General features: G+C 29.3%; 1 protein-coding gene across 4 annotated transcripts; it reads left to right on the top strand.

The window, feature by feature from the left end:
• Nucleotides 1–344: 344 nt before the first annotated feature.
• LOC126847130 (E3 ubiquitin-protein ligase NRDP1-like) lies at nucleotides 345–17,963 on the top strand. Of its 4 annotated transcripts, none has more exons than XM_050587210.1 (5): nucleotides 345–532; nucleotides 1,494–1,523; nucleotides 17,116–17,145; nucleotides 17,409–17,519; nucleotides 17,579–17,963. In XM_050587210.1, exons 1-5 carry the CDS (start codon nucleotides 437–439, stop codon nucleotides 17,843–17,845), a joined length of 534 nt encoding a protein of 177 aa, XP_050443167.1. In that variant the 5' UTR covers nucleotides 345–436; the 3' UTR covers nucleotides 17,846–17,963. The 4 variants fall into 4 exon arrangements, with proteins under 4 accessions (XP_050443167.1, XP_050443166.1, XP_050443165.1 ...); XM_050587209.1 differs by lacking the exon at nucleotides 1,494–1,523 and adding an exon at nucleotides 16,734–16,763; XM_050587208.1 differs by lacking the exons at nucleotides 345–532; nucleotides 1,494–1,523 and adding exons at nucleotides 15,599–15,850; nucleotides 16,734–16,763.
• The last annotated feature ends 407 nt before the right edge of the window (nucleotides 17,964–18,370 follow it).

An 18,370-nucleotide genomic window follows, 5' to 3' on the forward strand; every position in this document is an offset into this window, starting at 1 on the left:
ATTAGAATAAAGTAATACAGTAAAAAAACAGGCAAACACGCATTTACATCTTGTGTACTGAAACAGAAGCCACAAGCCATAAAATATTTTTAGATGCAATAATAATTTAAAATAAGCAAAGTATATTTTAGCTACGAAGCGGAGCAGCGATGCTATTGTTTTTACAACGATGTTGGCTCTTTTTGTGTCTGTGTACACTGTAACTTTATTGGTACTTGGCCAATTGCTTGAAGTAGCAACTCTATAAATCATGTTTGTATACTTCTGTTTTACCAATGGTAACAGAACAGATGTTATCAGAATGGCAATACAGTAAAAAATACATGTAAGTTGTTGTAAATACCTAAAACTAACAAATGTTCAGTGCTGTACCTGATTTTGATTCCTCTAGTTATTTCTTAGTGTAATAGGTATTTCTTAATAAATAAACGAAAAAATGAATTGGAAAATTATATTTTTGTTGCCGTGTTTTACCGTTTTAGTGAACGCTGGTGCATGTAATCAACCATCTAGGACATATTCCCCAGAACAGGTAATATAATCGAGTAATGTTTTTTACTACACAAAATGTTTTTCGTTCTTAGAAAAAAATTAAAGTAATTTTATCATACTATAAAGGGTGATTCTTTTATCATGAACCACTCAATATCTCATAAGGTTTAATAATAAATTAATTTTTTTTCTTCATATTGTTGTTATACAATGTGATCTCAGTTTTTCACAATTATTTTTTTTACCCCCTTCCCACTTAGTTTTTTTGATAGCATCTTTCAAAACTTAAATAGTAACGCATACATTTCATTAACTTCTTAAATTGAGAATTATGTCCTAAACATTTTGACTGGTCGATAACGAGTTTCAGATAACTATTTTTGAAGTTATTGAAGTTTCAAGTTTAGAGCAGGAGGAAAGGTGAAGTGTAGTGAGAGTGCGTGGCATTTTATATTATGTCGTCCCGCATTCCCCCGCTCATCGTGGCAGGTTTTTTCGCTACCTAATTCAACAGTCTATACTTAAAAAATATTTATAGTGTTCTAAAATGATAACTCAACATAGCTTATAAAATCAATAATGACACTATTTTGGGATTTTATTGAGGGTAATGTGACTTAAATGACTTTTTTTCGACCAAATGCAAGAGAATAATTTTGCAGAAATATTCGCTAAACGTTGTGACGGATCGATAACCAGTTTTGGATTAATTATTTTAAAGTCATTCTAGTTAAAAATTTAAGACGGCCGTTGAAGTGCGGTTAACTAGGTATTTTGTGCAGATAAAAACGAAACTGGACTCCGTCCCCACTAGACTTCGACCCAGACTAAAAAAAAGAGAAGAGAAAAAAATATTTATGTTGTTAAATAGATGAAGTTACAGTCATAAGAATAATATCACTTTCAGTTGTAATAATTTATATTAACCACAGACCCCTTTCTTTAATATGATCCATCCCCTCGTGCATCAACCCACTGTAATGGCTTATTTTTTGTTACAGACAGGCGAGTCCAGCCAAATGGATGATAATGTAATTGTTTTTTTAAGTATATAATAAAAATTTAGTAGGTACTGAATGACTACATTTTAACTTAACAATATAAAATATCATAAGACTTAAATGTTTCAAAAAAAAAAAATATTTCTGAATTGAAATTACTTAATGGAAAATGAGGGTCTTATCCTATATGAATCACCCTGTATAAGGAGCCTGCTCACATTAAATAATAAGCTATTGTATTCAAAAATAAAAAGTGTCAATAAATGTTTTATGAACACGAGTATCATGTGATATAGGTAAATTAAATAGATCTATTAAATAGATGAAGTTATAATCATAAGAATAATATCACTTTCAGTTGTAATAATTCATAATAACCTCTGACCCCCTCCTTTAATATGGTCCGTCCGCTTTGTGAACCGACCCCACTGTAATGGCTTCTTTTTTGTTACAGACGGGCGAGTATAGCAGATTGGAAAATAATGTAATTGTTTTTTTAAGTACATTATACAAAATTTGTAGGTACTGGATTATATTTTAACTTAACGCTGAATTACATAAAAAAATGCCTACATATATTATTTTAAAATTGATACATAGTTAACTGAAATAAATTTAGAGTAGTGGTGGAATTATAGATAATGATATAGTATATTAAGAAGCAATAACAAGCTAGTATCTAAGGTGATTGGTATATTAAAACATCAAGTTTCTGGCTAATATTGTAGTGTTTAATAGTTGGCTTTAATAACAGAATATTAACTATTACAAATTAAAAAAAGTTTTAAGATTATAAAATTATAATAATTTTAAAATTGTTAAGTTTAAAGGTTGAAGAAGTGACTTTTTTTAACTTTAACCCCCTTCCCCCCGAAGTTCGGGACCCGTTCAGCGGATAGCACGTCAAATTAAAATTGAAAATAATTTTTCAGCCGAGTCTGCAACCACGAAAGAGCATTTACATGTCTCGTTGAAGTACCGAGATAAATTTAGAGTAATGGTGGAATTATAAATAATGATATAGTATATTAAAAAGCAGTAACAAGCTAGTATATTAAAACATCAAGTTTCTGGCTAATATTGTGTTTAAAAATTGTACAGTGTTTAAAAATTGGTTTAAAACAATTCATAGAGAATTTTGGCCCTTAAACTTTTTTGAATTTATCATTTAGTTCTAATCTGAACGTTGAACGTACAACATATCTCTTATCAGAAAAAAGCGTAACCCATTCCCACACCCCCCAACCCCATTCCACCCACAACTCAATTGAACCCCCAACCCAACCCCATTCCCACCCCGCCCTTCATTTCTTACCTCTTACCTCTTACCCCTATCTCTTATCTCTTATTTATTTATTTATTGAACAAACGCCCGTAGGCTCAAGTAAAGTACAATATAAAATAAAACAGCAGAGAATGAAACAACGAATTGATAAAATTAAAAATGACAAATAGAAAGAAAAAATCGTAAAAATTATTACAACATAAAATATTAATACAACATAACACAAAAAATTAATTAAATGGTGAAAAACTTTCTCTGTCCGCACTAAGTCAGTATTTGTTTTTAAAATTCATTGTAGTAAAAATTTTTTTTAGACCGAAGCACTGCAACCATACGAATCAATTGGAGAATGGCTAGCAAACTTACCACTACAGACCATTACAGTTGATGAATGCCATACTTTGGCATTTACACCTAAGCAAAATCAAATAGTAATTTTTATATAAAACACATTATTCAAAAAATGTGTTGAACCGTTTTTATTTTTTAAGGACCACGCAAAGCCCGGATTAATTAATAGTAGATGTCCATCTAATATTGTGGACGTTCTTCTTGGGACAAGTGTACAAAGCAAAAGGCCTCCTGAATTAGCTGAATCTCTAGCTCAAAATCGCTCAAATATTTTAACAAGCTATACATTTAGACGTATTCCAAATGTACCAGCATTACTCGCGGCCAGTGCTGAAAACCCATCATTGCCTGGCCCAGGAATTCTTTTCATTTTCAATCAACTCAAAGATCTACCGGAAAATGTGGATACTGATTAAAATCGACGAGGCAGAATATAAACCAAAAATTAAAAAAAATATATAAATTATTATTAAAATTATTATAACTAAAATTATAAAATAACTAAATATTAGCTGATTTATACATGATTTTGTAAACCTAATTTGTTTACATACCTATTACATAAAGCATACTACGCTTACCTAAAACTTTTATTTGTTTTTGCTTACGGATTTAAATAAAATGAGTATATTATATTGTATTATATTGATCTAGCCATTGATTTAATAAAGCTATAATAATCCTCTCTCTATTTTATTAATACTCTTCAGTGTTTAGAATGGTCTAAATTACTTGTTTTTTATAATGTGGCAATTTATTTGCTCGCATCGTTCAGATCACAAATAATATTTATTTACATAAACCAATAATTAAGTCTGAGATAACTAAAGGTAGTTGTTTTTTGTTAAATGCAAATAATTAAAAAATATATAGGTAATATATATATATATATTATATATATATATATATATATATTGTATTTACTATTTTAATGAATGAATAAATACATGTTTATATCAATAATATTGTAAATAAACTAATGAAGATGAAAATTACTAACGGACTAAGTGTAAACATATTACTCTGGAACGCTGACAGTCTAAAACAGCACTATCAACAAGAACCATTAAATGGGTTGTTAGATCAACAAATAGATATAACACTGAATAAGTAGTTGGTATTATATAGCTGTATTAGAAAGTCACTGTAAAACCCATATACAATATAACCGCGCTATAAGCCAAGCACTTAACTTTTTTTGTCCAGGTCTTAGAACCAACAAGCACCCAACACCAGCTCCCTGGTAGAATGAGGAATATAACGAGATATCAAACAAAAAAACAAAAGCGTAAATTACAACCTTTAAATAACAAAATCCAAGGCGAGAAAATATAGTTTGTCTCATTTTTGTCGATAATCAGTTTTGAATAAATAGTTTTAAAGTTTTAAATTTAGGAGAGAAGGAAGGGTGGAGAGTACAGTTATTTTTATCTGCGCGCGTTTCTCAACCGCACTCCACCTCCCTTCTTAAATTTTAAACCTCAATAACAATATGTTATTAGAATGGCTGGCTACAGTGAAATAAACCCCGTGAGCATGTGTTAATAACAAAAAACCAATAACTTTTCAACATTTCGTACTTACTTTCTCAACTAGGCCCGTTTTTATGAAATATTATTTTTATCGTATGTACTGAACACACGAGCCACAAACCATCAACGATTCTTATACGCGATTAAAAATAAGCAAAATACATTTTTTAGTAATGAAATATAATTTGATAAAAAGTTACACTTTACTCAAAGCCTAAAATTATGAAACATAAAAAATGCTTTAGCCTGCCGGCTTCTGAATAGTGATTACTTCTGATCTATAATCTCCTTGCGACTTTTGATGGTAAAATAGTCTTAATTATTTATGTTCTCGCCAAACATAATGTGCGACGACGAAGACTCGTTATTATTTCGATGTCATCGTGCGCTACTTTCGTATAGCAACTTTGTGTCGTTTTCGGGCTTGGAGGCCAAGGCTATAGCATTTTCCATGCTAAATTTTCACACTTCATATCACATTCCGTGTCTGTCAAAGTTATATTTTTTTTATTTAACTAAGGCCACCTGTGAAATTCCGTAGCTTTTTTCTTACCCACAAAACATATTCATAGAAGTCATATTATAAGAGAAGTATTGAAATTCAGCATATTGCTGTACCCGACTTTTACTTTTCTAGTAGTTTTTTTAGTGTTTTTTTCACTGTAGATAAACGACAAAATGATTTGGAAAATTATATGTTTGTTGCCGTGTTTTACCGTTTTAGTGAACGCTGGTGGATGCCTTGAACCTATGTCAAGTTCTCCAAGTCAGGTAAATATAAACGAGTAATGTATTTTAATTAGTTTTTTTAGTAGGTTCAAAATATATCTTATGTTTTTCCTAACTCCACAAAATGTTTTGCGTTATTAGGATAAACAATTAAAGTAATTTTATCATGCTATACAAAATTTTACAATAATTTTTAAATGTAGTACCATTTTGGGTGAAATTCTACTTTATTAGATACCTTTTTTTAAGTCTATAGTACTTTTCATACTAATTTCGGAACTACAAAAATGAAATATCGTGCAGACTACCGATAGTGAGTGTACGTGATATTTTATAATATGTGTATAAATAATACATGTATAAAATGCACTAATTCATAATTTTTATTTGATAAATGATTAGCTATTATACGTAAATATATAAGTTTATATAGAACAAACTTATCAATGATATGTATTCAATAAAAAACATTTGCAAATTAGTTTCATAAAAGTTTTAATAGTTTTACGACGGCGCCTAGAGCGTTGATGTCGATTTTGGTAATCTAGGTTAAGTTTGAAAAATTATAATTATCAGACAACGTGATACGAGTACTAAATAATTTCTTATATAAAACAAAAAGTAAGAAACTGAAACAAAATTTTAAGTTCGAATTTTAGTGGTAAATTGACTAAAAACTCTAAAAAATTTTTAAAAAATGCAAAATATTTATTTTTTCTTATTCAAAAATACAATTGATGGGGATTTTTAAAAAAAAAAACTAATCTTCCAATCTAAGTACGAGTGTAATGTTTTTGCAGGTTCGTTAACAGAATACTAAGTTTAAGTTGAAAACTTAAAACTAGTATGGTATTTTTTTGTTTTTTCAAATTTAAATGGGAAGGAAGTGAGCTTTATTAACTTTGTATCTAAATTTTTATTTGTCGTTTTTTTTAAATGCTATTTCTCTTAGTTTATTTCTTATGGAAATATTTACAACTTAAGACCATCCATTAGTCATACAGAAAAGTATTAGCCTGGAATCATTGTCGTTGCTTTTTTTTTACCCTTTCCTTCCAAATTAGTTTTTTTTTTTATAGCAACTTTTTAGTGAGGTTAGGAAGTGCGTATAGACAATAAAAATGTTACACTCCACCTTTCCTCCTATCCTTAACTTAAAACTTCAAAAACTTAAAAAATAGCTATCCGAAACTGGTTATCGACCAGTCAAAATTGCTAATAAACTATTATAAATAATAAAAGTTAATAAAGAATACGTTGTCATTTAAAATTCATAAGTTTCTGTCAAAATAACTAAGTTAGGAGTAGGTAAAAAAAAAAGTTATGAAAAATGGAGATACATTTTATAAAAACAATGTACAAAAAACATTTTAATTTCTTGAAACCCATGAGTTATTGAGTGATCCATGATAAAAAAAAATCACCCTGTATTCGTGCATTATTATTATAATAAATACATTTTGTAGCCAGCTCCGTATCTTTTAACTACTGATTGGATAAATTCACTAGAAGTAATGAGCGATATAAATTGGGGATTATTGATACTTCGACCTGAAAAAGATGAAAAAGTAATTTTTGTATAAAATTCATTATTCAAAACCTTGTTTAACTGTTTTTTTTTTAAAGAAACCTATAAAGGTCGCATTGCAAGAAAGTAGATGTCCAACTAATCTTATAAAACGTCTTCTTACCACCAGTAATTTACTGCACTGGCCTACTCATTTAAAATCAGCTCAGGAACCTCATTATAACGCAAGCAATATGAGAAGATTGAATTGTAGACGTATTCCACATGTGCCAGCAGTAGTCGCGGCCTCTTTTGAAAATGAAATGTTGCCTCTGACAGGACTTTTATTCATTTTCCGTCAACCCCCGCCAATTGTGGAGTCCAATTAGAGTCGACGAGGCAGAATATAATTTCACCGGCTCCAAAAACCAAAAATTCAAAAAAAATATAAAAATTATTATAATTAAAATCAAAAAATAATTACATTTTAGTTGATTTATACATGATTTTGTAATCCTAATTTGCTTACATACCTATTACATAAAGCATACTACGCTAATCTAAAACTTTTATTTGTGTTTGCTAACAGAATTAAATAAAATGAGTGTATTATATTGATCTAGGCATTGATTTAATAAAGCTACAATTCCTTCCTTTATTTTATTTTTACTCTTATAATTACTCTCAAATAGTATGTGTCACAAATAATATGTATTTATATAAGCACTTTACTAATTGATAAAAGTGGTTATTACTTGGCAGTTTTTTTTTTAATTACAAATATTTAAATAAATATAGGAAATATATTTATATAAACTAAACACATGCTTATAATAATTATATTGTGTTTAGAGGAATTTTGCAAAACACATGTTTATACTTGTTACATTGTATACATTTTGCAATTTTTTTTTTTTAAGTTTTGACGATTTGCAGTTATCTTATACTCAGGGGTGTGGCCATAAACTATATTTATAGATAGATCATATTGCCACTCCCTTCTTTTCAAGTTTTAAACGGTTTCATTTTTGAAACTCAAACACTAAATCACCTATTTTAATTTTTTCTTAATTATTTAATTTAACAACGAGTTATATCGTCTTTCTGCAAAGACTTCACAACAGTAAATAAAGTTCACTTAAAAAATATAATTTAAGAAAATGTAAACTACATTTCTATTTAATTATGGTCGAAAACTGCGATGACAGGACTCGTCGGGATCTCCTATTATAAGAGTCACCTACATTTTTGTAAAATTAACTCAACAACCTCTTTATTCTAACATTCGTTTCTGGATTTAAATTATTAAAAAAAAAAAAAAAAAATAAAACACTAAAAAAATGTCTAAAAAAATAAAAACTTAAATTACAATTCTAAATTAACAAAACTCAAGGCGAGAAAATGTAGCCTTTTGTCATAAGTTAACAATTGTTATTATTTCCAAACAATAAGCCATGTCCATTTATGAATTTCTAACTACAGAAAGTTTTCACGAAACTCAAAAAAACTAAATATTGAATAAAATAGTAGACATACGATTTCGAAAATTTGGCATTCATTTTGAATAGTCATTATCAAAATATATATCTAACTATTTTCTTATGTTAAGGCCATATCTTCTTAGTGTTTAAAAGTGTGCGCTTAGTCCACCCGAAAAAGAAAAAACTTTAACTGTTAGTTATTTCACATCCGTCATATTATGATGCATCTTATACCATTGTACTCATTCCAATTCTACTTAAAACCTTCGGTGTATAATACTCTTTTAGGCAAGACATAGATTATGTTTGTATGCTTCTGAAATACAATGTTAACAGAGCAGAACAGACGTTACAGCTACTGTAAAACTGGCTGGCTACAGTAAAAAAACATGCAAGCATGTATTTACATCTTGTGTACAAAAACATAAGCCACAAACCGTAAATAATTTTTATACGCAATAATAATTCAAAATAATCAAATCATATTTTAGCTTCGAAGCGGAGCAGTAACGATACTGGTTTAACAATGATATGTGTGTTTTTTGTGTCTGTGTACACTGTAAATGTTTTGGTACTGGACCAATTCCTTCGAGTAGCAACTCTATTAACATGTTTGTATACTTCTGAAACATAACATTAACAGAACAGAACAGATGTTATTAGAATGGCTTACTACAGTAAAACAAACATGCAAGCTGTTATAAATACATAAAACTAACAAATGTTCATTGTTGTTTCTGATTTTGAATTGTCTAGTTGTTTCTTAGTGTTCAGGTATTTCGCAATCGATATACGAAAAGATGATTTGGAAAATCATATTTTTTTTGCCGTGTTTTACCGTTTCAGTGAACGCTGGTCAATGCATTGGACCTATGTCAAGTTCTCAAAGTCAGGTAAATATAATCGAGTAATGTATTCTAATTAGTTTTTTTAAGTAGGTAAAATATATCTTATGTTTTTCATAACTCCACAAAATGTTTTGCGTTCTTAGGATAAAAAATTAAATAACATTTTGGTTGTAAGTCTACTTTATTGGAAATCATTTTTTTTAAATCGATAAAAAGATAATACTCTTTTAATTTTAAGAATCCCTAAAGTCCCGTGCACTTAAAATGACAATATCAACTGCATACGCGAGTATTATTTCTTTATTTGCCACATCCATTTGATGACTATGATTTATTTCTCTTATCACCCTTTCAAGCACTAAATTAAATAGGTTTGGCATAAGGCATCTCCCTGATGTAAACCCGAGTTTACTTCAAAGGTCGATGGCAATTCTCTCAGAAATTTCACTCTAAAAGCAATTTTGTTATTGCACAGTTTTGCCATATAAACGTATATTTTCGGTATCCCGAAGTAGATCATTGTGTTCCATAACTCTTCCCTATTCATATTATCATAAGCCTATTTATTGTCAACGAATCGAATGTATAGGTCTTTGTCGAATTTGTAATGTTTCTCCATTACTTGTCTCAGTCCAAATATTTGATCCGTTGTTAACCTTCCTTTTCTAAAGCCACGTTGGTACCGTCCTATAATATCTTCAGCGTATGGAGTTATCCTCTCTAATAGAATTGTAGATAACACTTTATATTCACATTTCGATTTTCAATGCTTCTCCACGATTCTTCAATAATTATGCTACTACATTGCTTTCTCCTGGATCCTTATTATTCTTTAGTTTATTTTTACTCCTGTTAACTTTAAGTTTCAAAGGATTACTAATACATGGCTTTATTGATTGGCTTAACGTGATTTTATTTTTATTTTTTTTCCTTATTCCCAGACCATTCTTTGCACTATTTATCACTGTTGTTTCTATCTAGCACTCCTAAAGCTTCTGACATTTTGTATACATCCTTTGTTTCTATTTTGACATTAAATGATCTATTTAATTTTTCACTACTTGGTTTGGGGCTATCCATCTTTGCTTATGGATATCCTTTCTAGGGAAATATGTACTACTTAAGACCATTTTATAGCCATACAGAATTTAATTAGACGGGTACCATTGTCGTTGCTTGTGTAATGGAGACTATCTCGGCCAATCGTTGGTCTATAAATCTCCTTCCCTACTTCCGCATTGAAGTCTACAAGAAATATTTTAATACGATGATAAATATTACATCACATATCCTGTCTAGTTTATCATAGAAGTTATCTCTGATATCATATTCCTTGTCTTCGGTTGGCGTGTAACTGTTTAGAATTATTAGATCAAATATGCGTCCCGTTATACGTATGTAGCACATACGCTCATTAATTGCCTAAAAAGTTTTAACCTATGGTAAGATATTCTCTCTTACTAAAAATCCTAGTCCATTTTCAAACTTTTCCATATCTGTTTCCACTATCAAAAATAGTTTTGGCATCGTTTCTGAAGCTTCCTTCTCCAGGCCATCTCACTTCTTGTAGAGCTAATATAGAAACATTATAATTTTAAATGCCGTTCTGCATACACTATAACGCCCCAGGTTTATTAATCTTTCTGACGTTTTAAGTACCAATTTTGATGCCATTTTCCGTTGTCCAGTCGTTGTCCAGTCTTTTTCCAATTCCAAGGCTTGTTTTGTGGTTTCTTAACGTTTGGTTTTACGATGTAGGATTGTAAGCCCTATGACCAACTTCCCATACCATGGAAAGAAGGGAGCTTGGGGCCCCAAGTTCATTAAACCCGTAAACCCTAGGTGTACCTGAGGGGCTTAACTTATAATCTTACTAATTGTTTGATTACAAAACCACAAGGTGATTTTTTTATCATGGGCCACTCAATTACTCATAGGGTTTAACAAGAAATTAAATTTTTTTTTTCATGTTATTTTTATACTGCGTGATCTTATTTTTCTACAATTTTCTTTTGTTTTTAACCCCCTTCTAACTTAGTTTTTTGAATAGCAACTTTTGAAACTTAAATAGTAACGCTTATATTTCATTAAGTTTTTAAATTTAGAATAATGTAATGATGTGAGTTAGAAGTTGTACTAGAAATGTTGATTGGGTTATAATCAGTTTTGGACAACTTTTTTTAAAGTTAAATGAGTTTTAAAGTTATTATGGGAGAGGAAGTGCGGTTAGGAAATGCGTGCAGTTAAAAATAATACTACACTCCACCTTTTCTCCTGTCCTAAAGTTAAAACTTCAAAAACTTTAAAAATAGTTATCCGAAACTGGTTATCGACCAGTCAAATTTGTGAGTACATTATTTTAAAACTTAAAAGTTAATGAATTGTATTATACGTTACCATTCAAAATTCAAAAGTTGTTGTCAAGAAAACTAAGTATGGAGTGGGTAAAAACGAAAAAAATGAATGAACGACTTAGAGCACATTGTATAGAAACAATATACAAAAAACACTTTAATTTCTTATTAAACTCAACCCCTATGAGATCTTGAGTGATCCATGATAAAAAAAATCACCCTATATATGTGCATTATTGTTATAATAAATAAATTCTGTTATGATTAAGTACCCAGCTCCGTATCCCGTCCACAAAAGTAGAGAATGGGTAGAATCACTACAAGAAACGAGCGATATAAATTGGAGATTATTGACACTTCGACCTGGAAAAGATGAAAAAGTAATTTTTGTATAAAATTCATTATTCAAAAACTTGTTCAACTGTTTTTATTTTTAAAGATACCTATAAAGGTCGCATTACGAAGAAGTAAATGTCCAACTGATCTTGTGAAACGTCTTCTTGACCTGAGTAATTGGAGTAAATGGCCTACTGAATTAAAATCAGGCCAGTCACCTTATTATAACCTAAGTAATATGGGTAAATTGAAATGTAGGAAAATTCCAGGAGCAAATGCAGTAATCGCGGCCCCTTTTGAAAACCAAGGATTGCCTGTGACAGGAGGTTTATTTATTTTCAGTCGACTTGTATCAGTTATGGATGCTGATTAAAATCGGCGTGTCGGAATTTAATTCCATCAGCTCAATAAAACATGAATTAAAAAAATATTACACTAATAGAGTAAAGATCTAATTATTTTAAAGAATATTTAAATTTTAGTTGATTTATACATGATTTTGTAAACCTAATTTGTTTACATACCTATTCCATAAAGCATACTACGATTATCTAACACTTGTATTTGTTTTTGCTAACGAAATTAAATAAAATGATTATATTGATCTAGACATTTATTTAATAAAGATATAATATTTCTTCCTTAATTTTATTTGCTCTCTTTAGTATTTATAATGTATTATGTAATTTTTAAAAAATTGGTATATATTATTATCTCACTCTAAATCTACCTCCGGTCTAATTATCATAACTTAAAGCTAAAACCTGATCTAAAAAAGCGGTATAAAGAAAAAGGGTACACCACATTCCAAGGAATGGGTTTATTATAAGTTTTTGGTTTGTCAAGATACTATATTTAAAAGAAAATTGTAAAATAATTAAACATAAATAGCTGATTGCGATTTAATACAAGTACCTATTTAAAAAAAATTGTAATCCAACGAGTTTTAAATATTCCTTTTATCCCCAACTCTAATAGTAATATTGTTACTATTCTTGTTTTTTAGAATAATATCCTGACTGACTCACTCATCATCAAAATTATAAGACACTTCCAGTATAGGTAGAAACGTCTAATTTGGCACAAAGGTGGGTCTTATAGTCTAGGTAAAGGGAAAAATCTGAAAATTGCAATTTTCTCAAAATGAATGCGCAAGGTGAGGATTAATAATCTTCGCCGCGCCATCATTTGGTGTAACAGTGTTCTTTGTTCTTGTTACGTTTGTCACGTGGTTTATTATAAAGTGTAATTGTACACCTGAACGTTTAGGTTTCGTTTATACGTTTATAATACTAAACTAGATGTATAGTGGCTACTTGTATAAATTCTAGCTTCACTAATTTATTAATTTAATTACACTATATTAATTATGACTAATTTAATTGTTATCATGGTTTATTAATAATTATTAAACTATTGATCATTATACAAGTGGCTACTTATATAAATTGTAGCTTCACTACAAAGTGTAGTTTTATGTATATATATATATATACATTAAATACATATCTACGTAGTTGATATAACATATTAAATTGGATAATTTGTTATCGCTCTTATAAAATGTGTTCTAGTGACATAATATCTGTTGTTATTTGTCAAACCGATATATTCATATTTAGATTACCTTCAAATTTTTCAAGGCATAAAATATTGTGGAAACTTTAAAAAAAAATCATAGCATATTTTTGTAAAAACAATGGGTAGAACAACGTCCTACATTGAACAAAAAAAACGTGTTCTATATTCAACACAGTTGTACAAAGAAGAACAAAACAATAACGACAACAACAGCAGAAAAATACAAAAAAAAAATTCGTTTTAACAACAAATTAAGAGATTTTCAAGGCAAATTTACGCGTCGATAAAATATTTGTTTATACTTATATTGAAAATTAAGAAAATTGTACAATAATACCGGCTGTAATAAAGGTTTCTATAATACCTGCCCAAATCCTAACGACGAAATCAAAAAAATTAGTATGGTACATTGTAAAAAAAACAAGTAAAATGTTACAAATAAAATATTTTTCAGCCGAGTCTGCAACCATGAAAGAGGATTTTCATGTCTCGTTGAAGTACCGAATACACTTAGAGTAGTGGCGGAATTATAGATAATGATATAGTATATTAAGAAGCAGTAACAAGCTAGTATCTAAGGTGGTTAGTATATTAAAACATCAAATTTCTGGCTAATATTGTAGTGTTTAATATCTGGCTTAAAACAATCCATAGAGAATTTGGGCCCTTAAACTATTTGGAATTTATCATTTAGTTCTAATTTGAACGTTGTGAATACAACATATATGCCCCCAACCCAAAAATTATTAAAAAAAATAATTATCTTCGCTACCGCTCTTGATGTAGTGCTTTTATAGTAAGTCAAATTTGTTGTAAATTGAAATAAACAAGCTAATGAGATTAGTAATGGAGGTTTATAAATATTATAGTAGAAGATCGGAGAAGTGATAATTTAACGAAAACGTTTATTATGATAATATGCAACATAAGTATAAAAACGGTATAGAACCAGCATTATTTTATTAAATAAGTATTGAAGTGTTTTATTTTTTTCTCAAAAGTGGGAATTTTTTAACGTAGATATTATGTTTTTAATAAAAATAATTAGTTTACGTAATATTAATAATTATTAGTAGTTATTTTTTTTTATATGTAACGAAAATAAAAATAGGTTACTTAGGCTAACTTGCTCTTAGACGACACTATATTTTTAATTTGGTAAGGAAATTTGTAAATTCTTACTAATGTGTAATTAGTTGTTGTATACCTCGGATCTTCATTATTTGCTTAAGTCTTGTGTCACATTAGATTGTGTCAGATCATTAGAGAATTTCAGAATAGAGGACCTCAATTGTTCAAAATTCACTGGCAAGACACCGTGCAATAAAGACGATAAGAAGAATGCGACAAATAGAATCTCAAGCACCATAACTAAAATAAATTGTCCATATAAAAAAAAAACACATTTTTAACATGGATCTAGAACAGTGATGAGAAGCCTAATAAAATTTACATTGATAGGTGGTCTATGAGAGAGCACCTTTTTTACCAGTTACATATATATTCCTGAAGCTACTTTGTGTACATGAACTAATATATATTTAATACCGACATAAAATATGAATGTATTCAGACCATCCTAATAAGAAATAACATTACTTTGATCTATTTAATTTTAATCATATGTATGAAAGATCTTGTACCATTGTACTCATTCCAATTTTACTTTTGACCCTCAACACATAATACTCATTTAATCAATATATACGTATATAGATCATGTTTGTATACTTCTGATACACAATGTTAAAGCATTATTTTTCTAGCTACATTTAAATTTAATCGTAGAAATAGATGTTATTAGAATGGTTGACTACAATAAAAAAAACAATCAAGTATGTGTTAATACTAAACACTATTAACTTTTCAAAATATTGTAATAATATTCTTTACTAGGTTTTTATACGCAATAATAATTCAAAATAAGCAAATACATATTTTAGCTACGGCGCAAAGCAGCGATGCTATTGATTTTACAATAATGTGGGCTTTTTTTTGTGTCTGTGTACACTGAATTTTTTTTTTGATACTGCACCAATTCCTTGCAGTAGGAACTCTATGAATCATGTTTGTATACTTCAGAAATACAATGTTAACAGAACAGAACAGAGGTTATTAGAATGGCTGGCTACAGTAAAAAACAAATGCAGGCTGTTGTAAATACTTCAAACTAACAAATGCTCAGTTCTGTACCTGATTTTGTTTCCTCTAGTTGTTTCTTAGTGTTATAGGTATTTCTTAGTAGATACAAGAAAAAATGAATTGGAAAACTATATTTTTGTTGCCGTGTTTTACCTATTTAGTGAACGCTGGTGCATGTAAACAACCATCTAGGACACATTCCCTAAGACAGGTAATATAATCGAATAATGTCTTTCAATTTTTTTTTTTAGTATATACAAAATACATTTTTTTGTTTTTCATAACTACACAAAATATTTTACGTTCTTAGGAAAAAAGTAATTTGATCTTACCATATATAAATATTTTCTCAGACATTTTTAAATGTAATAACATTTTGGGTGTAAATCCACTTTATTGGATACCATTTTTTTTAAATCGATAGTACTTTTCTTACTGATTTTGGGATTGCAAAAATGAATGATCGTGTGTACTACCTAGGTATAGCGAGTGTGCGTGGCAGCTGGCATTTCATACTATGTCGTCCCCCATTCTCCCGCTCATCGTGGCAGGTTTTTTTGCTACCTAATTCAATAGTCTATACTTATAAAAAAATATGTATAATGTTCCAAAATGATAACTCAACATAGCTTATAAAATAAATAATGACACTATTTTGGGATTTCTTTGCGGGTTATGCGACATTAAATGACTTTATCTCGACCAAATGCAAGAGAATAATTTCGCAGAAATATTCGCTGAACGTTGTGACTGATCGATAACCAGTTTTGGATCAATTACTTTAAAGTCATTCTAGTTTAAAACTTAAGACGGCCGGTGAAGTGCGGTTAAGTTGCAATTCGTATCTGCACTCCGTACCTCCCGTCTTAAATTTCAAACTTAGTCGCAACCCCTCCGTCCCCACTAGACTCCGACCCCGACTAATAAAAAGAGAAGAGAAAAAAATATTCATGTTGTTAAATAGATGAAGTTACAATCATAAGAATAATATCACTTTTAGTTGTAATAATTGATATTAACCACTGACCCCCTCCTTTAATATGATCCATCCCCTCGTGCACCAAACCCACTGTATTGGCTTATTTTTGTTACAGACAGGCGAGTGCAGCCAAATGGATGATAACGTAATTGTTTTTTTAAGTACACAATAAAAATTTAGTAGGTACTGAATGACTACATTTTAACTTAACAATATAAAATAACATAAAACTTAAATGTTTCCAAAAAAAAAAAAAAATGGAAAATGAGGGTCTTATCCTATATGAATCACCCTGTATATTATGGAGCCTGCTCACATTAAATAATAAGCTATTGTATTCAAAAATAAAAAGTGATAATAAAGTGAAGTTACAATCATAAGAATAATATCACTTTCAGTTGTAATAATTCATAATAACCTCTGACCCCCCCCCCCTTTAATGTGATCCGTCCCCTTTGTGAACCAACCCCACTGTAATGGCTTATTTTTTGTTACAGACGGGCGAGTATAGCAGATTGGATAATAATGTAATTGTTTTTTTTAAGTATATAATACAAAATTAGTTGGTACTGAATTGTTACATTTTAACTTAACGCTGAATTACATTTAAAAGATATGCTTGCATATATTATTTTAAAATTGATACATAGTTAAATTTACGTTTATTATTGTTACAATGAATGAGTAGATATTTATCAAGTTATTAGCGTTAAGAGAACATAGACTGTAAAATATTTTTTATCCGTCTGAACTTTTTTTTTCAAATTTATAATCGCTTAAATTTTTTTAGCCCGAAAACCTCCATCCAAATGCATCAATTCAAGGTTGGTTAGGTCCACTAGAAAAAATGACCAATATAAATTGGAGTACTTCGTCATATATACCTACGACTGAAGAAAAAGTAATTTTTGTACTAAATACATTATTCAAAAACGTGTTTAACCGTTTTTATTTTTAAAGGATAATGTAAAGGCCGGATTGATTAATAGTGGATGTCCACCTGATATTTTGGAAGGTCTTCTTGTGAACAGTCAACAAATTACCTGGCCTCCTGATAGGTACACAACTAACGCAGGAAACCGAAGTCTTTTAAAAAGCTATACACTTAGAAAAATTCCAAATATAACAGCAGTAGTCGTGGCCGCTTTTGAAAACGATTCGGTGCCTGAGCCAGGACTTTTACTCATTTTCAAAAGACTTAACTTGCAAATAGTGAATACTGATTAAAATCAGAGTGGCAGAATTCAATTTTATCGTCTCAAAACACTTATGTTTAAAAAAAATGTATAAATAATACGCTCATTTCATTTAATTCCGTTAGCAACAAACAAATAAAAGTTTTATATAGGCGTAGTATGCTTTATGTAATAGGTATGTAAACAAATTAGGTTTACAAAATTGTGTATGAATCAACTAAAATTGAATTATTTTATAATTTTAATAAATTATTGATCTAGACATTGATTTAATAAAGCTATAACATTCCTTCCTCTATTTTATTTTTACCCTTCAGTGTTTAAATGTTCTGTTATTTGTATTTTGTAATGTGGCAATTTATTTATTTATTTGCTCTGGTAATTTAGATAAAAAAGAAAATGTCACAAAAAATATTTATTTACATAAACCCTTAACAAATTGGTAAAAGTGGTTATCACTTATTGACATGTGCTAGAATTCTGAGCTAAGTAATGGCATTTTTTTTTTTGTTAAATACAGATATTTAAATAAATATAGGAAAATGTATTTTAATAA

Source organism: Adelges cooleyi, unplaced genomic scaffold (assembly GCF_023614345.1).
Source record: "Adelges cooleyi isolate 19-005CV unplaced genomic scaffold, UGA_ACOO_1.1 ACOO_flye_CR_arks_rails_tigmint_CR_PRNA_9, whole genome shotgun sequence".
Lineage (NCBI taxonomy): Eukaryota > Metazoa > Arthropoda > Insecta > Hemiptera > Adelgidae > Adelges > Adelges cooleyi.